The sequence below is a fragment of the Pleurodeles waltl genome, chromosome 9 (assembly GCF_031143425.1).
Source record: "Pleurodeles waltl isolate 20211129_DDA chromosome 9, aPleWal1.hap1.20221129, whole genome shotgun sequence".
Classification (NCBI taxonomy): domain Eukaryota; kingdom Metazoa; phylum Chordata; class Amphibia; order Caudata; family Salamandridae; genus Pleurodeles; species Pleurodeles waltl.
In genome coordinates, this window is record NC_090448.1 from 1,173,324,563 (window position 1) to 1,173,348,478 (window position 23,916).

The following is a 23,916-nucleotide window of genomic DNA, read 5'->3' on the forward strand; positions in this document are numbered from 1 at the left end:
ATTGGGATGAGATGCAACACCTCATCGAGCATCTACCCAAGGAACTTCAAAAAAGGGCAAAGCAGGTGGTTGAGGAAGGACAGAACATATCAAATAACCAGATACGATCTTCTATGGACGCAGCAGACACAGCTGCAAGAACAATTAATACATCTGTGACCATTAGAAGGCACGCATGGCTAAGAACGTCTGGGTTCAAACCAGAGATACAGCAGGCAGTGCTCAATATGCCATTCAACGAAAAACAACTGTTCGGACCAGAAGTGGACACGGCAATCGAAAAACTTAAAAAAGACACTGACACTGCTAAAGCCATGGGCGCACTCTACTCCCCGCAGAGCAGAGGAACCTACAGCACCTTCCGCAAGACACCCTTTAGAGGGGGGTTTCGGGGTCAGGCCACACAAGCCAGCACCTCGCAGGCAACACCGTCCAGCTACCAGGGACAGTACAGGGGAGGCTTTCGGGGCCAATACAGAGGAGGGCAATTCCCTAGGAATAGAGGAATTTCAAAGCCCCAAAACCCCTACAACCAAGCAGTGACTCAGATGTCACTCACCCCCTCCACACAACACCAGTGGGGGGAAGAATAGGTCATTATTACAAAGCATGGGAGGAAATAACTACAGACACTTGGGTCTTAGCAATTATCCAACATGGTTATTGCATAGAATTCCTACAATTCTCTTCCAGGGGATCCTCATCAATAGTCATAAACATTGAATATTCCCGCCCTTATGCGGGGACCCCGGAGCATATATATATAAAATACATACATATTATCATGTGTAAAACAGCAATGCAGGCTATAATCATAAATAGGCTAAAATGCTTTATTTCTATGCAAGTTTTTTTTTTTTTTTTTCATATTATAAAATCACAATAGATCATAAATATCTACCTAAGCCCCAAAAACTGGACTTAGGGAAGTAAACAGCAGTAAATAGCAGAGAAAAATAGAAAAAACCACATTGAAAAACAATGAAGCATTCTTAGCCAATAGGCTGCATGCAGGTTAACACAGGAGAACCATAAAAACTTTGGCACCGTGCCTTTATGACCCTGAGCACCTCCAGTATCCCACCATGCCTCAGGGGTGAAGGGAAGGTGACAGTTGGTTCACAGTTAGGTCAGTTCTTTTTTCCGGCTTCTTCTGAGAGGATCCTGGAGCATTGAGCTCTCAGTTTTTCTGAGTTTTTCTTCAGAAAAATCCCTAAAAATAGTGTTTTTCCTGTTTACTCGACAGATAACATCTTTTGTCTGAGTTTGGCAGTCTTTTCTGACAGAAAATGCCATCTCTTTTTGTAATATGTCCTTCTTGTGGGAAGAAGAAAGCCCAGTCAGACCCACACTCTCTGTGTATTGTCTGCCTGCCACAGAGTCACTGTCCTGACACCTGCAAGTATTGTAAGAAGATGTCAAGGAGGACTCTCAAAGACAGAGAGAAAATCAGGCTGCATGGGCTTCAGGAGAGGAAAAAGTCAACATCCTCTTCACTTCCCAGGCCTCCAACAGAAGGAATGGCCAGATCGACGTCGACAGGTAGGATTGTGCCTGTTTGTTCTCCATCGACGTCATCGTTGCCACCGTCTCACCGGCATAGATCGCCGTCGACGGTGTCCAGACCGACGTCGAGGGACAAAGCGTCGAAGCATGGACAGCACAGGGGTACATCTCCGTCGACGGCAGGCCGCCGTTCGGCGTCGAGCCATCTCCGGCGCTCCCGTTCGCCGTCGAACGTCTCACCCCTTGGCGTCGAAGGACAAGACGTCAAAATCGCCACGACGGCATGAACATCCGCCGTCGACCACTCGCCACTCAACGTCGAGACACACGACGGCGAGTATGTCCAGATCCCGCGATCGACGCTCGGCGTCGAGACATTCAACGTCAAGACCTTCGACGTCGAACAGCCGAGCCATCGCATTTTTCGACGTCGAGGATGCAATCGACGTCGACACAACCTTCAGCTGTGTCACAGGCAGTAGAGCCAGCGGATAAAGCTCCCTCACCGGTGGTCTCTATACGGAGTGCATCATCCCATTCCAGAGCGGGCTCATCGGGGCATGTTTCTCCCATCACTCTATCACCTAGATGGTTAGAGAGCCTGAATAGACCGGCAGCATCCCCGGATTCCCAATACTCTAGGATGTATTCTCCTACTGCCTCATTACCTAGAACGCCATCACCTACAGCTAGAGCAGGACGGGCTCGTTCTGCTCCTCGTCAGCCGACCACAAGACCTGCACACTCTGCTACAGCTTCTCGTAGCAGGTCTCGTTCCCGAAGGAGAACCAGGTCGCGAACACCACACAGAAGATCACCCTCTTGGTCTTCTTCAGGATCGTCTGTTGGGCGCTACTCCCCCACACTGACAGATTCTCCACCTGCTAGAATCTCACCGGTGGATGATATCACCACTTTTAATGAGGTTCTTTTAAGGGGAGCGCAGAAACTAAATATTGAGGTACCGGAGCCGGCCACCTCATCCTCAGTTATCTTTGAGACTCTACAACACAGATCAGTCTCGAGAAAACTGCTGCCACTAGTACCGGGTTTGCTGCAACCTACTATGGACACCTTTCTGACTCCAGCCACTCTCAAGTCTGCCCCGGCTAGGATTCAAAAGAAGTACAAAGCTCCGGAGCAAGATCCTTTATTCCTGCGGAAGGATCCGCCACCGGACTCTGTTATCTTAGCCGCAGCCAGAAAAACACACTCTGTGGCATCATCTTCCACAGTCCCCCCCGGATAAGGAGAGCAGACACCTAGACTCCCTGGGGAGAAAGATGTGCGGTACGGCGGCATCTGCTATGAAGGTCTCCAGCGCCTCAGCACTTCTGGGCAGATATGACCGTTCTCTGTGGGACTCACTCCACAGATTTACAGAGAAGTTGCCCAGGGAAGATAGACAGGACTTCCAGGAAATCTTGCAGGAAGGGGGCCTAGTATCTAACCGCGGCGGCGGACGGGGCGGATTTGGCTGCGCATGGGTATGCGCACGGAATCTGCGCTAGGAGGTCTTCCTGGCTACGGCTCACTGGTCTGAAACAGGAAGCACAACAACGTATTTTAAACCTCCCATTCAGCGGGAATTCGTTGTTCGGTACCCACGCGGATGAAGAGATGGCCCGAATGAAAACAGAGGTGGACACTATGAGGGCAGTGGGCCTGGAACGTAAGAGACTTCAGGCGGAGGTACAGGCCGTACGACAGACGCCCATTCCAGCAGAGGGTTCAAACCCCTCACTGGTCTCAGAGGCCACAGCAACGACAGGGGCGTCCCCTGTTTCATGCGCGTAGACCCACAAGAGACCGAGGGGCAAGTAGACCTCAACAGTCTACAGCAAAGACACCAACAAAGCAATGAAGCATTGCTTCCCTCAGCACTGTGCACCACTCCGGTGGGGGGAAGTATTACGCATCATCTTCACGAGTGGAACTCCATCACAAAAGACAAATGGGTGCTCAATATTGTCGAACATGGCTATTCTCTTCTTTTCAAAAAACCTCCTCCACACTTGCCACCAGCAAGATGTTTTCCTTCTCATCTCAGCCTGCTACGCAAGGAAGTTCTTGCACTCCTACAAAAGAAAGCTGTAGAAAAGGTTCCACCGGCACAAAGAGGAAAAGGGGTGTACTCCCGTTACTTTCTGGTGGCAAAAAAGGGTCAACAGGGCATCTTCAGGCCAATTCTGGACTTACGGCTCCTGAACAAGTACATAAGAAAACAGAAGTTCAGGATGCTAGCCCTTCACCAGATTGTTCCGCAACTGCATCAGGGAGACTGGATGTGCTCCATCGACCTACAGGATGCATATTTTCACATCCCAATAGCATCCAAACATCGGAAATTCTTACGTTTCCAAATAGCGTCACAGCACTACCAATTCAGAGTCCTACCATTCGGCCTGAAGTCTGCACCCAGAGTCTTTTCAAAATGTGTAGCAGTGGTAGCGGCACATCTTCGAAGACAAAAAATATTCGTCTACCCCTACCTGGACGACTGGTTATTGAAGGCTTCCTCTCCGGATCAGGCGAGAAAACATCGAGACATTGTACTAAGAACTTTCGAGTCTCTAGGTCTTCAAATCAACCACAACAAGTCAACCTTGATTCCAACACAAAACCTCCACTACCTGGGAGCTATACTAAACACAGAGCTCCAAAGAGTGTATCCTTCGGAGGAACGACTTTTATCGATCCACAGGAAGTGTCAACAACTATTAAAAGCCGATGCACCTACTGCTCGTCAGGTGACATCGCTTCTGGGCTCCATGGCTTCATGCATCTTCATTGTCCCGAACGCCAGGCTACACATGAGGCCCCTTCAGGAGGCATTAGAGAACAACTGGAGCCAAAAGACTGGTCGCTGGGACGACAGAGTACGACTACCAGCAGCGGCTTTTCAATCACTACAATGGTGGATGCACAGACCTCACCTGTCGATAGGTTCTCCGTTTCACCAGACAATTCCAGCCGACACTCTGGTAACGGATGCGTCTCTTCAGGGTTGGGGTGCTCATCTGGGTTCCTTCCAAGCTCAGGGTCTGTGGTCCGACAAGGAAAAGAACTATCACATAAATCTACTGGAGCTCAGAGCGGTCCATCTGGCTCTCAAATCTTTCTCTCCATTGGTTCAGGGGAAATCTCTCCTAATTCAGACAGACAATACAACCACAATGTATTATCTGAACAAACAGGGGGGAACAAGATCACTACCTCTATCTCGAGAGTCCCAAACGATATGGCATTGGCTCCTGGCCAGGGGAATGTCTATCACAGCGGTACACCTCCCAGGTCAGCAAAACGTAGAGGCAGATTTCCTGAGCAGACATCTAGAAGACGCGCACGACTGGGTCCTACACGATGAAGTCGCCGAGGACATCTTCGGTCAATGGGGTCGTCCCCAGTTGGATCTCTTTGCAGACGAAGTAAACAAAAAATGCCCAGACTTCGCATCCAGGTTCTGCCGTCCGGGATCTCAAGGGAATGCCCTGTTGATCAACTGGTCAGGGATATTTCTCTACGCCTTTCCACCGATTCCCCTCATACCGGCAGTAATCAACAAACTTTACAACTCCAGAACCAGAATGATTCTGATAGCGCCACAATGGCCCCGCCAATTCTGGTACACGGATCTACTCAACTTATCGGAAAAACCTCACAGGAGGTTGCCGTGCAGACCGGATCTCCTGAGCAGAATGGAAGGCAGAATCCTACATCCCAACCTTCCCTCTCTGAGCTTGACAGCATGGCTCCTGAATTCCTGCAGTATGGGCACCTAGGGCTCTCACAGGAGTGCATGAACATCTTGAAAGAGTCAAAACGACCTTCCACGCGGCGTTCTTACGCTTTTAAGTGGAAGAGATTTTACATCTGGTGCTCTCAAGGTATAAACCCGATACGAGCTCAGGAGGATGTCATACTGTCCTATTTGCTTCATCTGGCGAAGTCTGGTCTGCAGGTATCATCTATTAAGGTACATTTGTCGGCAATTACAACTTATCGTAAGTCGCCTTCTCAGGAATCCTTCTTTACGATACCTGTAGTCAAGGATTTCTTAGAAGGCTTGAAAAAGGTTTTTCCTCCCATTCGGAGACCTTCTCCTCCATGGGAACTGAATGTGGTCCTGTCAAAACTTATGGGCCCTCCCTTTGAACCTATCCACAAGGCCTCTTTACAGCACCTTACGTGGAAGACTGCTTTTTTGGTGGCCATTACTTCAGCGAGGAGGGTCAGCGAAATTCAGGCTCTGTCTTGCAGAGAATCGTACACGGTTTTTCACGATAATAGAGTGGTTCTGCGAACTCACCCATCTTTCCTTCCGAAGGTGGTGTCAGAATTCCATATCAATCAGACTATGGGGGTGATTCTAACTTCGGCGGGCGGCGGAGGCCGCCCGCCGAAGTTCCCCCACCAAAATACCGCTCCGCGGTCGAAAGACCGCTGAGGGTATTTTGGGATTTGCCCTGGGCTGGCGGGCGACCGCCAAAAGGCCGCCCGCCAGCCCAGGGCAAATCAACCTTCCTACTAAGATGCCGGCTCAGAATTGAGCCGGCGGAGTGGGAAGGTGCGACGGGTGCAGTTGCACCCGTCGCGTATTTCAGTGCCTGCTAGGCAGACACTGAAATACTTTGTGGGGCCCTCTTACGGGGGCCCCTGCCGTGCCCATGCCATTGGCATGGGCACGGCAGGGGCCCCCAGGGGCCCCGCGGCACCCCCTACCGCCATCCTGTTCCTGGCGGGCGAACCGCCAGGAACAGGATGGCGGTGGGGGTGTCAGAATCCCCCATGGCGGCGCAGCAAGCTGCGCCGCCATGGGGGATTCCAAGGGCAGCGGTAAACCGGCGGGAGACCGCCGGTTTACCCTTTCTGACCGCGGCCAAACCGCCGCGGTCAGAATGCCCTGCGGGGCACCGCCGGTCTGTCGGCGGTGCTCCCGCCGACCCTGGCCCCGGCGGTCTGAGACCACCGGGGTTAGAATGAGGGCCTATATCTTTACCGACTTTCTTTCCCAATCCGGAGACTCCGGCTGAGAAAGCATTGCATTCTTTAGACTTGAAAAGAGTGCTGAAATTCTATTTGGACAAAACAAAACCGATTAGACATTCTAACCATTTGTTTCTGAATTATGGTCATTTAAGAACAGGAGAGGCAGCGTCTAAACGAACGATATCAAGATGGATTGTGTCGTGTATTGTTAACACTTACCAGCTGGCTAATAAACAATTACTGGCTAGGCCAAAAGCGCATTCCACAAGGGGAAAAGCGGCTACTGCTGCCCTCCTTAACAATGTACCAATTTCCGAGATTTGTAAGGCTGCTACATGGAAGTCTGTGCATACCTTTACTAAGCATTACTGTTTAGACTCGGATGCAAGAGCGGATGCCCAGGTGGGGCAGGCCTCTCTTAGAAATCTATTTGCATGAATATGTATTCTTTCCTGCACTTCTTTCAGACAGTCCGCAGAGTCTAGGGATGGGCTTGCTAATCTATTCAATGTTTATGACTATTGATGAGGATCCCCTGGAAGAGAAGGATAAGTTACTTACCTGTAAATCCTAGTTCTCTTCCAGGGGTATCCTCATCAAAGTCATAAACAACCCACCCTCCTCCCCGGACTCAAGTCTCCTAGAAGTGCAGGACAGATTATCTTTCTGATCAGTTACACAAATTGTCACCGTAAAAAAGTACTGACCTAACTGTGAACCAACTGTCACCTTCTCTTCACCCCTGAGGCATGGTGGGATACTGGAGGTGCTCAGGGTCTTAAAGGCACGGTGCCAAAGTTTTTATGGTTCTCCTGTGTTAACCTGCATGCAGCCTATTGGCTAAGAATGCTTCATTGTTTTTCAATGTGGTTTTTTCTATTTTTCTCTATTTACTGCTGTTTACTTCCCTAAGTCCAGTTTTTGGGGCTTAGGTAGATATTTATGATCTATTGTGATTTTATAATATGAAAGAAAAAAAAATAAAAATAATAACTTGCATAGAAATAAAGCATTTTAGCCTATTTATGATTATAGCCTGCATTGCTGTTTTACACATGATAATATGTATGTATTTTATATATATATGCTCCGGGGGCCCCGCACAAGGGCGGGAATATTCAATGTTTATGACTTTGATGAGGATACCCCTGGAAGAGAACTAGGATTTACAGGTAAGTAACTTATCCTTCCCTCCAAACATACCACCAAAAGCACAGAAATTGTCAAAACAACATTCCGACGTTCTGGAAATAGAAGTTCAAGCACTATTGCAAAAGAATGCAATCGAATTAGTACCAATCACACAAACACAGGAGTCTATTCACTGTACTTCTTAATACCAAGAAAGGACAAAACACTGAGACCAATCCTAGACCTCAGAATACTAAACACCTACATCAAATCAGACCACTTTCACATGGTCACGCTACAAGAGGTGTTACCATTGCTAAAACTACAGGACTACATGACAACCTTAGACCTCAAAGACGCGTATTTCCATATACCAATACATCCATCTCACAGAAAATAGCTACGGTTCGTATTCAAAGGAATACATTACCAATTCAAAGTATTGCCTTTTGGTTTAACAACCGCACCAAGAGTCTTTACAAAATGTCTAGCAGTAGTGGCTGCACACATCAGAAGGCAGCAAATACATGTATTCCCGTATCTAGACGATTGGCTAATCAAAACCAATTCACTAACAAAGTGCTTACAACACACAAATCAAATCATACAAACCCTCTACAAACTAGGTTTCACCGTCAACTTTGCAAAATCCAACATTTTGCCGTGCAAAGTACAACAATACCTGGGAGCCATAATAGACACAACAAAAGGAGTAGCCACTCCAAGTCCACAAAGAATTCAAAATTTCAACAAGATCATACAACGCATGTATCCAACACAAACAATACAAGCAAAGATGATATTACAACTCCTAGGCATGATGTCTTCATGCATAGCCATTGTCCCGAACGCAAGGCTACACATGAGGCCCCTACAACAGTGCCTAGCATCACAATGGTCACAAGCACAGGGTCACCTTCTAGATCTGGTGTTGATAGACCGCCAAACTTACCTCTCGCTTCTATGGTGGAACAGTATAAATTTAAACAAAGGGCGGCCATTCCAAGACCCAGTGCCACAATGGCCCCGCCAATTCTGGTACACGGATCTACTCAACTTATCGGAAAAACCTCACAGGAGGTTGCCGTGCAGACCGGATCTCCTGAGCAGAATGGAAGGCAGAATCCTACATCCCAACCTTCCCTCTCTGAGCTTGACAGCATGGCTCCTGAATTCCTGCAGCATGGGCACCTAGGGCTCTCACAGGAGTGCATGAACATCTTGAAAGAGTCAAAACGACCTTCCACGCGGCGTTCTTACGCTTTTAAGTGGAAGAGATTTTACATCTGGTGCTCTCAACAAGGTATAAACCCCATACGAGCTCAGGAGGATGTCATACTGTCCTATTTGCTTCATCTGGCGAAGTCTGGTCTGCAGGTATCATCTATTAAGGTACATTTGTCGGCAATTACAACTTATCGTAAGTCGCCTTCTCAGGAATCCTTCTTTACGATACCTGTAGTCAAGGATTTCTTAGAAGGCTTGAAAAAGGTTTTTCCTCCCATTCGGAGACCTTCTCCTCCATGGGAACTGAATGTGGTCCTGTCAAAACTTATGGGCCCTCCCTTTGAACCTATCCACAAGGCCTCTTTACAGCACCTTACGTGGAAGACTGCTTTTTTGGTGGCCATTACTTCAGCGAGGAGGGTCAGCGAAATTCAGGCTCTGTCTTGCAGAGAATCGTACACGGTTTTTCACGATAATAGAGTGGTTCTGCGAACTCACCCATCTTTCCTTCCGAAGGTGGTGTCAGAATTCCATATCAATCAGACTATGGGGGTGATTCTAACTTCGGCGGGCGGCGGAGGCCGCCCGCCGAAGTTCCCCCACCAAAATACCGCTCCGCGGTCGAAAGACCGCTGAGGGTATTTTGGGATTTGCCCTGGGCTGGCGGGCGACCGCCAAAAGGCCGCCCGCCAGCCCAGGGCAAATCAACCTTCCTACTAAGATGCCGGCTCAGAATTGAGCCGGCGGAGTGGGAAGGTGCGACGGGTGCAGTTGCACCCGTCGCGTATTTCAGTGCCTGCTAGGCAGACACTGAAATACTTTGTGGGGCCCTCTTACGGGGGCCCCTGCCGTGCCCATGCCATTGGCATGGGCACGGCAGGGGCCCCCAGGGGCCCCGCGGCACCCCCTACCGCCATCCTGTTCCTGGCGGGCGAACCGCCAGGAACAGGATGGCGGTAGGGGGTGTCAGAATCCCCCATGGCGGCGCAGCAAGCTGCGCCGCCATGGGGGATTCCAAGGGCAGCGGTAAACCGGCGGGAGACCGCCGGTTTACCCTTTCTGACCGCGGCCAAACCGCCGCGGTCAGAATGCCCTGCGGGGCACCGCCGGTCTGTCGGCGGTGCTCCCGCCGACCCTGGCCCCGGCGGTCTGAGACCACCGGGGTTAGAATGAGGGCCTATATCTTTACCGACTTTCTTTCCCAATCCGGAGACTCCGGCTGAGAAAGCATTGCATTCTTTAGACTTGAAAAGAGTGCTGAAATTCTATTTGGACAAAACAAAACCGATTAGACATTCTAACCATTTGTTTCTGAATTATGGTCATTTAAGAACAGGAGAGGCAGCGTCTAAACGAACGATATCAAGATGGATTGTGTCGTGTATTGTTAACACTTACCAGCTGGCTAATAAACAATTACTGGCTAGGCCAAAAGCGCATTCCACAAGGGGAAAAGCGGCTACTGCTGCCCTCCTTAACAATGTACCAATTTCCGAGATTTGTAAGGCTGCTACATGGAAGTCTGTGCATACCTTTACTAAGCATTACTGTTTAGACTCGGATGCAAGAGCGGATGCCCAGGTGGGGCAGGCCTCTCTTAGAAATCTATTTGCATGAATATGTATTCTTTCCTGCACTTCTTTCAGACAGTCCGCAGAGTCTAGGGATGGGCTTGCTAATCTATTCAATGTTTATGACTATTGATGAGGATCCCCTGGAAGAGAAGGATAAGTTACTTACCTGTAAATCCTAGTTCTCTTCCAGGGGTATCCTCATCAAAGTCATAAACAACCCACCCTCCTCCCCGGACTCAAGTCTCCTAGAAGTGCAGGACAGATTATCTTTCTGATCAGTTACACAAATTGTCACCGTAAAAAAGTACTGACCTAACTGTGAACCAACTGTCACCTTCTCTTCACCCCTGAGGCATGGTGGGATACTGGAGGTGCTCAGGGTCTTAAAGGCACGGTGCCAAAGTTTTTATGGTTCTCCTGTGTTAACCTGCATGCAGCCTATTGGCTAAGAATGCTTCATTGTTTTTCAATGTGGTTTTTTCTATTTTTCTCTATTTACTGCTGTTTACTTCCCTAAGTCCAGTTTCTGGGGCTTAGGTAGATATTTATGATCTATTGTGATTTTATAATATGAAAGAAAAAAAAAAAAAAAATAATAACTTGCATAGAAATAAAGCATTTTAGCCTATTTATGATTATAGCCTGCATTGCTGTTTTACACATGATAATATGTATGTATTTTATATATATATGCTCCGGGGTCCCCGCACAAGGGCGGGAATATTCAATGTTTATGACTTTGATGAGGATACCCCTGGAAGAGAACTAGGATTTACAGGTAAGTAACTTATCCTTCCCTCCAAACATACCACCAAAAGCACAGAAATTGTCAAAACAACATTCCGACGTTCTGGAAATAGAAGTTCAAGCACTATTGCAAAAGAATGCAATCGAATTAGTACCAATCACACAAACACAGGAGTCTATTCACTGTACTTCTTAATACCAAGAAAGGACAAAACACTGAGACCAATCCTAGACCTCAGAATACTAAACACCTACATCAAATCAGACCACTTTCACATGGTCACGCTACAAGAGGTGTTACCATTGCTAAAACTACAGGACTACATGACAACCTTAGACCTCAAAGACGCGTATTTCCATATACCAATACATCCATCTCACAGAAAATAGCTACGGTTCGTATTCAAAGGAATACATTACCAATTCAAAGTATTGCCTTTTGGTTTAACAACCGCACCAAGAGTCTTTACAAAATGTCTAGCAGTAGTGGCTGCACACATCAGAAGGCAGCAAATACATGTATTCCCGTATCTAGACGATTGGATAATCAAAACCAATTCACTAACAAAGTGCTTACAACACACAAATCAAATCATACAAACCCTCTACAAACTAGGTTTCACCGTCAACTTTGCAAAATCCAACATTTTGCCGTGCAAAGTACAACAATACCTGGGAGCCATAATAGACACAACAAAAGGAGTAGCCACTCCAAGTCCACAAAGAATTCAAAATTTCAACAAGATCATACAACGCATGTATCCAACACAAACAATACAAGCAAAGATGATATTACAACTCCTAGGCATGATGTCTTCATGCATAGCCATTGTCCCGAACGCAAGGCTACACATGAGGCCCCTACAACAGTGCCTAGCATCACAATGGTCACAAGCACAGGGTCACCTTCTAGATCTGGTGTTGATAGACCGCCAAACTTACCTCTCGCTTCTATGGTGGAACAGTATAAATTTAAACAAAGGGCGGCCATTCCAAGACCCAGTGCCACAATACGTAATAACAACAGATGCTTCCATGACAGGGTGGGGAGCACACCTCGATCAACACAGCATGCAAGGACAATGGAACGTACATCAAACAAAACTGCATATAAATCACCTAGAAATGCTAGCAGTTTTTCACGCATTGCGGGCTTTCCAACCAATTATAACTCACAAATACATTCTTGTCAAAACAGACAACATGACAACTATGTATTATCTAAACAAACAGGGGGGACACACTCAACGCAGTTGAGTCTTCTAGCACAGAAAATATGGCGATGGGCAATTCACAACCACATTCGCCTAATAGCGCAGTTTATTCCAGGGATCCAGAATCAACTTGCAGACAATCTCTCTCGATCACCAACAAGTCCACGAATGGGAAATTCACCCCCAAGTTCTAAACACTTACTTCAGACTCTGGGGAACACCTCAAATAGACTTGTTTGCAACAAGAGAGAACGCAAAATGCCAAAACTTCGCATCCAGATACCCACACAGGCAGTCCCAAGGCAATGCCCTATGGATGAACTGGTCAGGGATATTTGCCTACGCTTTTCCTCCTCTCCCTCTCCTTCCTTACCTGGTAAACAAACTCAGTCAAAACAAACTCAAACTCATATTAATAGCACCAACTTGGGCAAGGCAACCCTGGTACACAACACTGCTAGACCTATCAGTAGTACCCCACATCAAATTGCCCAACAGGCCGGATCTGTTAACACAACACAACCGACAGATCAGACATCCAGATCCAGCATCGCTGAATCTAGCAATCTGGCTCCTGAAATCCTAGAATTCGGACACTTACAACTTACCCAAGAATGTATGGAAGTCATAAAGCAAGCCAGAAGGCCGTCCACTAGGCACTGCTATGCAGGTAAATGGAAGAGGTTTGTCTGTTACTGCCATCATAATCAGATCCAACCTATACACGCAACTCCAAAGGATGTAGTGGGTTACTTGCTTCACTTACAGAAATCTAGCCTAGCCTTCTCTTCCATTAAAATACACCTTGCGGCAATATCTGCATACCTGCAGACTACCTATTCAACTTCCCTATATAGGATACCAGTCATTAAAGCATTCATGGAAGGGCTTAAAAGAATTATACCACCAAGAACACCACCTGTTCCTTCATGGAACTTAAATGTTGTCTTAACAAGACTCATGGGTCCACCTTTTGAACCCATGCACTCTTGCGAAATACAGTTCCTCACCTGGAAGGTTGCATTTCTCATCGCCATTACATCTCTAAGAAGAGTAAGCGAAATTCAGGCGTTTACAATACAAGAACCTTTTATACAACTACACAAAAATAAAGTCGTCCTAAGGACTAATCCTAAATTTTTACCAAAGGTTATTTCACCGTTCCACCTAAATCAAACAGTGGAACTACCAGTGTTCTTCCCACAGCCAGATTCCGTAGCTGAGAGGGCACTACATACATTAGATGTCAAAAGAGCATTAATGTACTACATTGACAGAACGAAAAACATCAGAAAGACTAAACAACTATTTATTGCATTCCAAAAACCTCATGCAGGAAACCCAATATCAAAACAAGGTATAGCCAGATGGATAGTTAAATGCATCCAAATCTGCTACCTTAAAGCAAAACGACAACTGCCCATTACACCAAGGGCACACTCAACCAGAAAAAAAGGTGCTACCATGGCCTTTCTAGGAAACATCCCAATGCAAGAAATATGTAAGGCAGCCACATGGTCTACGCCACACACGTTCACCAAGCACTACTGTGTAGACGTGCTATCCGCACAGCAAGCCACAGTAGGTCAAGCCGTGTTAAGAACGTTATTTCAAACCACTTCCATTCCTACAGGCTGAACCACCGCTTTTGTGGAGATAACTGCTTACTAGTCTATGCAGAACATGTGTATCTACAGCGACAGATGCCATCGAACTGAAAATGTCACTTACCCAGTGTACATCTGTTCGTGGCATCAGTCGCTGGAGATTCACATGTGCCCACCCACCTCCCCGGGAGCCTGTAGCAATTCGGAAGTTAGCTTCAACTTTGTATATTTGTATATATATTATTTTAGCCTTAAATAGGTACATACTTAGTCACTCCATTGCATGGGCACTATTACTACAACACAACTCCTACCTCACCCTCTGCGGGGAAAACAATCGAAGATGGAGTCGACGCCCATGCGCAATGGAGACAAAAGGAGGAGTCACTCGGTCCCGTGACTCGAAAGACTTCTTCGAAGAAAAACAACTTGTAACACTCCGACCCAACACCAGATGGCGAGCTATGCAGAACATATGAATCTCCAGCGACTGATGCCACGAACAGATGTACACTGGGTAAGTGACATTTTCATTTGTAAGTTTGCGCTGTTTTTGCGTCATAAAGCGGCGCAAAAAAATATAAATATGGGCCTTGGTATGCTTGATGGAATCATCCTGATTGGAAAGCATGAGGATGAGGCTTTGCAACATATTAAAACCAATATGAATACACAGAATTTCTGGGCTCCCCTCAGTATCTCTGTACTGGCATAACAGCTTTTTGGGGCTCACGGAGATCCCAGGCATTAGAGGAAGACTTCAATCAGTCCAGAGGTCAAAGCAGGCTATATTATCACCCATGACTAGGGATGTGAACTCAACAGAAACCAAAGACAAGGATATGTCAGAGCTTCTGCAGGAGCGCCTCACAAATGTGATCCCAGGACACCAAAAATTAGTTTGACTCCTCCCAGCTGCCCCCGTAGTAGTCCCCTCTCAACTGATAAGGGAGAGAATTTCCTTTTTTGTCCCTGCATGGGAATCCATAACATCGGACTGGTAGGTGCAGCCGATTGCATACCTGCACTGCACACTTGCACTGTTGGAGCTTTTACAGAAACCACTTATGTACTAATTCAGGAAGGAATATTGTCTTCATTTAAGGGAGCTGCAACAGGAAATTCTCCTTCTCAAAAAGTGATATAGTCCTGTAATCGTAGAGAAAATGGGGATTTTATTCCACATTCTTTTTTATGAAGAAGACAAGACATTGGAGACCTATTCTGGACCTGGTAGTGCTCCGTGACTGCCTCCAGATGCACCAGAAGAATGATTATCTGACATCCCTGAATCTTCAGGATGCTTATTTCTCTATCACTGTACACCGACAGTACAGGAAATATCTCTTTTTTCAGTTGTGGCCGGAGCACTGCCAAAGCAAGGCACTGCCATATGACTTAAAATCAGCACCACCAATATTTACCAAGTGCCTAGCAATGGTTTCTGCCCTCCTCTGATGAAAGGTCTTCAAATATAGCTATGTGTGGATCACTGGCTCGTCAAGGTGCTATTATGGTAAGAGACAAATACTTCTTTGGTTGCCTGTATCTCTCTGTTTCATAGACTAGGTCTGACACTGAATTTCAAAAAGCCCTCTAGGGAGCCACAGGCAAAGCTTTGGTTCTTGGGAGTGATACTGAACACAGGGTTGTGAAGGCTTTTCCTTCGGCTTTCAGCTTTGACTGATGAAGCTTCAATCCATGGCAAAGATCTTCTCTGTCACGCAGTCGGTCAAGGTCAGGCAGTACAACTCTCTGTTCATCCTGATTCCACCCTGCATTGGTCTTCTCCACTTTTGTAGGCTTTAATTGAGGTCTTTCTAGCAAGAGTTGGACAGTCAATTAAAAAGTTCACAGCACGTGGGTGATATGATCCACATCACAAGATGTCTGAAACAGGACTTAGTTCAGTGCACCAATATGAATCAAAAATTCAGTTGGAATGCAAACCAGACACAACCCACTGAGCAACATTGTGTAGGAAGCGTCTCCTGATAACAATCAGTCCCACAAGATTAGTTCAGGGAGACAGAATGCTGCCAGATTGGGTGGCCAAGCCTGCAAGCCTTCACATACCCTCAGCTGTAAACTTACCTTTCTGCGGCTGGCCCGCCGGTACCACCTCCTGTGCGTCACCTTCTCCATGTTTTCCCTTCTCTTTTGCTTCCCAGAATCCTCTAGTGAGGATTCCTGGGCTATAGGCAGCTCAATACAAGATGACTGCTCCCTATACTGTTTGTATTGGTTCCCAGCCTATTATGATGCCTTATAATCTTCATGTGAAGTACTTATTGTTCTACAGTATAAAAGGCAATTTTTCCTTCTGCTTCCTGCGCGGCACCAGTTATTCATTCTGTGGGATGTGTTTCTTTGCTCCTGTGTTTCCCAGCTTCTCTAGTGGAGTGGTTCTTGAAGTACTTCTTACTACCTATCCAGTCTTTATCAGACTTCGTTGGGTCTGTCTCTTGGTTGCATTCTGCCTGGTGGCCTTCCCTGATATGTTGGAGGTATTTTGCCCAGGGGCTTTTTCCTTCTCTGGGTCTTCTGGAAGGCACAATCTTCTGTGCTCCCGGATGCATTGTGGGTACTGGAAGGAGTCCCTCTTAACTCTGGCCACGAAGGCTGTTAAAACCTGGGTTTTTCTAGTAAGCCACAGTCAGAGGTTATTAACTCAGCGTCAATCCCCTGAGAGGTCCAACAGGAATATCACGAAGCACACAAGGTAATGGGGTAAATGTTTGCTATTTATCTAACTTGGGTTGCAGTCCAAGCCATTGTTCTTTTGCTCACCCTTCTTCCTCAGATTAGACCCCGCCATATGCAAATCAGTCTTGGTTCTGCTCCAATAGAAACAGTCCATCCATAACTGCTAAGCCAGCTTATCTCTGAACTTGGAGCTGGGTAAAGATTTGCATATGGCTGGTTCCAGACTGAGATGGCATGGTGTGCAGAAGAACAATGGGTAGGATTGCTACCAAGGTGATTGCCAGTGGTTAAACAGACTACAAGCATTTATGCTGTGTTTGATGTAACATCCCAAGTACCCATGGATATGCCCAGATATGGATATGGGTACCTTGCTCACTGTGGCACTGGAACCAAGCTACATCTGACTAGTCTCAATCAGGGAAAAAACATTCTTTGGTTCAGGGTGGACCTGACCTGGCAGTTCGGGCTGGAGCAGGGTCAAGACTCATTTGGATATGGCTGGGTCCAAACCATGGTGGCATGGTGGGCAAAAGAACGATGGGTTAGAATGCTAACCTGAGCAATTGCCATTGGTTAGACATATTGCAGGATACTGGATAACCGCAGTTACAGGTGTCTTTCATAGATTCACATGCAACCCGACCTCCCCTTAGAGGCTCCCTTTTACTGACTCAGATAAAAGTGTCATAATTTACTCTAATGCGGAAAATCTGAGGAAGGGAGCTTCTTTTGGGAGTGTTCTAAAGGGTGCTATCGCCTGATTGGTTATGGTTCAAGTTTGGTCCTTGTAAAAAAAAATGACATGGATAGGCTAGCAAAATTCAGGCCTATTTGCATTGTAGACTCCAGGGTTATTATTGTTTACTGCTTTATAGGATACCAGGGGACTCCCAATTCGACAAGGAAGATTTAAGCATGTGAATCTATGAAAGATACAAATACTGGATAACCGCAGTTACAGGTAAGTAACTCATTTCTTATGTAACTGAAAGGGTTCAAAACTAAGTAGCGAAGTTACAGCAGTGATTGATATTTGCTGATTAATTACATTTTTTCATGATCTCGTTCAGGAGTCACCAAACTTTTCTGCAACAAGTGCTACAAATGCTCAGTGAAAATCACCCCTACCTACTAATATTTGTCAAAATAGTTCTCTCCACCCCACACAGCACCGTCAGCGATAATCACATCCATTGCATTAGAAAGGATTGCCAGCAGTAGTCCCCTCTACATGGGTAATACATAAAAGCCATAGCTGCATCCCATGGGAGTAATAAATCAACTCAAATACTAGCTTTAAATACATTTTGAAAATTCAAACATTTTTATCCAAGCACCAGCTTATGAGTTCTGAAAATACACACATTTACATCTTGAGTATACAATGCTTAATTTTGGCATACAAATATTCTAACCAAGCAAAAGCTTCTCTTGTTATAGGCTGAGCTGCACACAGAAGAGCTACTTACTTACAAGGCGCTGGGGAGCTACTGGTAGCTCACAAGCTACTCTTTGGAAATGCCAGGTCTATTTGTATTTTCTTTCTCACGGTTTCTGTGTGCCTGTGGGAATGACAATGTTTTGGGAAATTTCGATCTACCTTTTTTACTCTTTATCCTTATAACCCTCTTTGGGCCTGACCCTTGCAATTCCTTTCTTGACTATAATTGGTCTGTTTTCAGGTTCAGGTACATTTCTTTGTGATGTACATGCAGTTAATAGCTGGCCGTCATATAAACAGGGAAATAAGTAGTTTTAAATGTGTTCCCTGGTCCTAGAGTTGGCACACACAAATTAATGATGTGATGACAAAAAGAGCTAAAGTGGTAACAATTACATAATGTTGTGTACGGTTAAGTGAATAAAAACAGATGGTTTAAGAATTATTAATACCATATTTCTATGTTTACATTATGGTGTCCTTATATTTTGCTTCTTTCATATTACTCAATAGAGATTAAAAGCAGTGTTCTTGAAGTGTCTGGAAAGCCAAGGGCAACAGCTATCCCAAGTACAGGTAAGACTTCATTTCACCATGAATAACTAATGCCACTTGCATGTGTGAGTGATGGTGGCACCATGTTCTTTTCCAATGAGAACCCTTTACTTAAAAAGACTTTTCGTTGGTTTGTTGTGTATGTGTCTGTTGCATTCACAAAGAACTATTTTCCACTATGACCCTATAGTATTAGAACCGAAATACATGCGTCTCTTGGGGAAGGGGAGTTCAGAAAACACTTAGCCTTGTGGAGGAGTCGGGTAACTTCATCCACTCGGTAAGTGTTTTCTGAAATCCCCTTCCCCAAGAGGCTACTATAGCTCAGATTCCTACTGCTGTTGTGGGAGGGCATTCCTTGAGATCTCTGGTCTTTCATTTGGGAAAAGTGAGTTATTTATTTTCTAGGGGAAATAAAGTCTGTTGAACGCTGCTGAGCCTATGTGTCACCTGTGGGCTGAAAAACATCTTCCATTGGTGGTCTTGAATGTCCTTTTTGTTTGCATCTTGTATATAAACTCAATTAGTGCAAAGTTTGCAGCATCTTCACAGAAAAAAAAAAACTGAGACTACTCTGCTTTATTCATTCTGAGAAAAACACTTCTTTCTTATATAAAAAATATTTATTTGAACATGTGTAGGAAAGTGCCACTATTAGCATGGTTGAACCCCCCCATACCCCCCTGCCCCCACCGCTTTTTGCCTTATGTTGATGCCAACTTTGATTGAAAGTGTGCTGGGACCCTACTAACCAGGCCCCAGCACCAGTGTTCTCTCCCTAAAACTGTACTTTTGTTTCCACAATTAGCATAGTCCTGGCACACAGTTAAGTCCCTTGTAAAGGTTACCCATGGTACCAAGGTCCCTGTGACCAGGGAAGGTCTCTAAGGGCTGCAGCATGTATTATGCCACTCTAGGGGACCCCTCACTCAGCACATGCACACTGCCTTGCAGCTTGTGTATGCGGGAGAGGAGAAAAAGACAAAGTCGACATGGCACCCCTCTCAGGGTGCCCTTCCCACAATCCACTGACTGTGGCATGGGTAAGTCAGCTCTCTAGCAAGCCTTACAGCCTTAAAGCAGGGTGCACTATACCACAGGTGAGGGCATAGCTGCATGAGCACTATGCCCCTACAGTGTCTGAGTCCATTCTTAGACACTGTAAGTGCAGTGTAGCCATATTGAGTATATGGTCCGGGAGTCTGTCATTACGAACTCAACAGCACCGTAATGGCTTCACGGAGAACTGGGAAGTTTGGTATCAAACGTCTCAGCACAATAAACCCACACTGATGCCAGTGTGAGATTTATTGCTAAATGCAAACAGAGGGCATCTTAGAGATGCCCCCTGCATGCCAGTCCGACCCCTAGTGCTAGGGTAACCAGTTTCTGCCAGCCTGCCACAACCAGACGAGTTTCTGGCCACACGGGGTGAGTGCCTTTGTCATTCTGTGGCCAGGAACAAAGTCTGCATCTGGGTGGAGGTGCTTCTCACCTCCCCCTGCAGGAACTGTAACACCTGGAGGTGAGCCTCAAAGGCTTCTGCCTGTTACAGCACCCCAGGGCATCCCAGCTAGTGGAGATGCCGACCCCTCCAGACACAGCCCCCACTTTTGGCGGCAAGTCCGGAGGAGATAATGAGAAAAACAAGTAGGAGTCACCTACCAGTCAGGACAGCCCCTAAGATACCCTGAGCTGAGGTGACCCCTGCCTTTAGAACTCCTCCATCTTGGTTTTAGAGGATTCGCCCAATAGGAATAGGGATGTGCCCCCCTCCACTCTGGGAGGAGGCACAAGGAGGGTGTAGCCACCCTCAAGGAGAGTAGCCAATGGCTACTGTCCCCTGACCTAAACACCCCCCTAAATTTAGTATTTAGGGGTGACCCTGAACCCAGGAAATCAGATTCCTGCAACCTGAAGAAAGGACTGCTGACCTGAAAGCCCCGCAGAGACGACGTAGACGACAACTGACTTGGTCCTAGTCCTACTGGCCTGTCTCCAGACTCAAAGAACCTGCACAGCGATGCAGCCCGTGGGACCAGCGACCTCTGAGGACTCAGAGGACTGCCCTGCACCTAAAGGACCAAGAACCTACCGAGAACAGCAGCACTGTTCAGAAACTGCAACAACTTTGCAACTTTGAAACAACTTTAAATAGACTCTCACTTCCCGTCAGAAGTGTGTCTTGACACTGCATCCAACGCCCCCGGCTCGAGTCCAGGACAACCAACACCACAGAGAGGACTCCCAGGCGACTCCAACAACGTGGACACCCTGAGTCGACCTCTCTGCAACCCCCACCTCCTGCCTCCCTCCACCCCCACCCCGGCGACATCTACATAGAGGATCCAGAAGCTCACCCTGACCGCGACTGCCTGGTAACAAAGGAACCAGACGCCTGGACCAAGCACTGCATCCGCAGCCCCCAGGACCGGGAGGAACCACCTACCAGTGCAGGAGTGACCAGCAGGCGGCCCTCTTCCTAGCCCAGTCGGTGGCTGGCCCGAGAAGCTCCCCCGTACCCTGCCTGCATCGCCAGAGTGACCCCCGGGTCCCTCCATTGCATTCTGTAGCAAACCCGATACCTACTTTGCACACTGCACCCATCCACCCCTGTGCCGCTGAGGGGGTGTTTTGTGAGCTTGTGTGTTTCTCCCCCCCCCCCCCCCCCCCCCCCCCCCCACTGCTCTACAAAAAAATCCCTGGTCTGCTCCCGAGGATGCAGGTACTTACCTGCCAGCAGACTGGAACCGGAGCACCCCTGTTCTCCATAGGCGCCTATGTGTTTTGGGCCCTCCTTTGACCTCTGCACCTGAACGGCCCTGTGTTGCTGGTGCTGTGGCTTTGGGGTTGCCTTGAACCCCCAACAGTGGGCTGCCTATGCCCAGGAAGACTGACTGTGTAAGTGCTTTACTTACCCGCAAAAACTAACCAAACTTGCCTCCCCAGGAACTGTTGATTTTTGCAGTGTCCACTTTTAAAATAGCTTATTGCCATTTTAACCAAAACTGTGTGTACTACTGTTTTAAATCAAAGTTCTATACTTTCCTGTGTGAAGTACCTTGCATTTTATGTACTTACCTCAAATTTTGAATCTTGTGGTTCTAAAAAAAAATTACGAAAATATATTTTTCTATTTAAAAACCTATTGGCCTGGAGTTAAGTCTTTGAGTGTGTGTTCCTCATTTATTGCCTGTGTGTGTACAACAAGTGCTTAACACTACCCTCTGATAAGCCTACTGCTCAACCACACTACCACAAAATAGAGCATTAGTATTATCTAATTGTGCCACTATCAACCTCTAAGGGGAACCCTTGGACTCTGTGCACACTATCTCTTCCTTTGAGATAGTGGCAACTATACAGTGGCAACTTCCTACAAGGAGCGATAGAGAGACTTCCTTCTTCAGAAAAAGGCAGAGGTTTTTTACTCCCGTTTCTTTCTGGTGCGCAAAACTAGGAGTCTTAGCGTCCCATTCTCGATCTCAGGGACTTAAACAAATACCTCAAACGTCAAACCTTTCACATGGTCACATTGCAAGAAATTCTTCTCCGCATGAATCATAAAGATTATATGACGTCCCTGGATCTACAGGACGCCTACTTTCATATTCCGGTTTCACCTGCCCACTGAAAATATCTGCGTTTCACAGTAGCCGGCAGCCATTTCCAATTCAGGGTTCTTCCATTTGGACTGAAGTCCGCCCACAGAATCTTTACAAAGTTCTTAGCTCCGGTAGCAGCTTTTCTAAGAAAGAAAAAATTGCAAATGTTTCCCTACTTAGACGATTGGCTAATAAAAGCACGGTCGTATCAGGAAGCTCATAACAAACAAGGGTTTCCATGGCATTATTTGACGAGCTGGGCCTCATTCTGAATCGGAACAAGTCAAACATATTGCCAACAAGAGTGACAACCTTTTTAGGGGCAAAAACTGACACCATCAGAGACAAGGCTTTTCCTTCGGTGAAGAGACAAGTGAGAATACAAAGAAAAAGGTATCTTTCAGTGGGCACCTACAAGTCGCTTCTGGGGATGATGTCTTCTCGCATACAGTTAGTCCCTTTTTGTTGAGTGAGAATGCGTCCCCTCCAGGAGGAACTAGATTTTCAATGCATACAGAAAGAGGGTTCATTCAACAACTTAATCACAGTGACTCCTCGAATGATCCAAGCGCTCAACTGGTGGAGAGACCCAGAAAAACATTGCAGTCGGTCTTCCTTTTCTACCTCCTTGTCCTCCGCTGGTCATTACCACGGATGCCTCCCTAGAGGGATGGGGAGCGTATCTTCAAGACCTTCAGATCAGCGTAAGGTGGAGCAACTCTTTCCAGAAATATCACATCAATTTCCTGGAGTTGAGAGTGGTTTTCCTGGCCATGCAGGCTTTCCTTCCAAGAATAAGACACTCAGCGGTTCTCATAAGAACAGACAATACTGCAACAATGCATTATTTAAACAAGCAAGGGGGAACGAAATCTGTTCTCCTATCTCGAGCATCTCAGACTATTTGGAAATGGGCATTCGGAATGGCATCAGTCTACGAGCGGAACATCTGCCAGGAAGGCAGAACAAGATGGCAGACACTCTCAGCAGGATGACGTCCTCCTGCCACAAATGGGAGTTGAACCAGGAGGTGCTCGACCAAGTTTTCAGGATGTGGGTAAAACCCAAACTGGATCTCTTTGCAACTCCACAGAACACCAAATGCCACTTTTATGCAAGTTCGGATCACCATCCGGGCTCTTGGGGGAATGCATTGTCGATGGCATAGTGCAGAATATTTGCCTACGCTTTTCCACCCATTCACCTGATCTCAAGAGTACTTGCAAAGATCAAAAGAGAGCATTGCAGGCTCAACCTGATAACTCGGTTTTGGCCTCGCCAACATTGATGTTCGCCGACATCGCCATCTCTTTGGTCTTCTAGACTGGTCAAACAATTCCTCAAATGGCTCTTTTGAGTTTTTCCACCAGAAAGGCCTCCTCTACCGGCTTGGCAACTCAACACTGTTCTCTCTCAGCTTTTGAAACACCCACTCGAACCGATACACAGGGCGGATTTAAAGCACTTATTGTGGAAAGTAGCTCTTTTGCTAGCCGTATGTCTTCTAGACGGGTCAGCGAGATCCAGGCTTTGACCAAATTCCTTCACAAATCTTTTTTATATCAGAAAACTCCTATGAAGGAGTGCAGAGCAGTGTAGCCCATAGGCTGC

At 46.7% G+C, this 23,916-nt stretch overlaps 1 protein-coding gene across 1 annotated transcript in view; it reads left to right on the forward strand.

Annotated features, from left to right (window-relative positions):
* Positions 1–23,916, forward strand: part of COCH (cochlin) — a 403,713-nt gene that overhangs the window by 162,750 nt on the left and 217,047 nt on the right. The window contains exon 6 of the mRNA XM_069209058.1: positions 18,659–18,721. Coding sequence (XP_069065159.1) covers positions 18,659–18,721 — 63 coding nt within the window. The remainder of the gene's footprint in view (positions 1–18,658; positions 18,722–23,916) is intronic.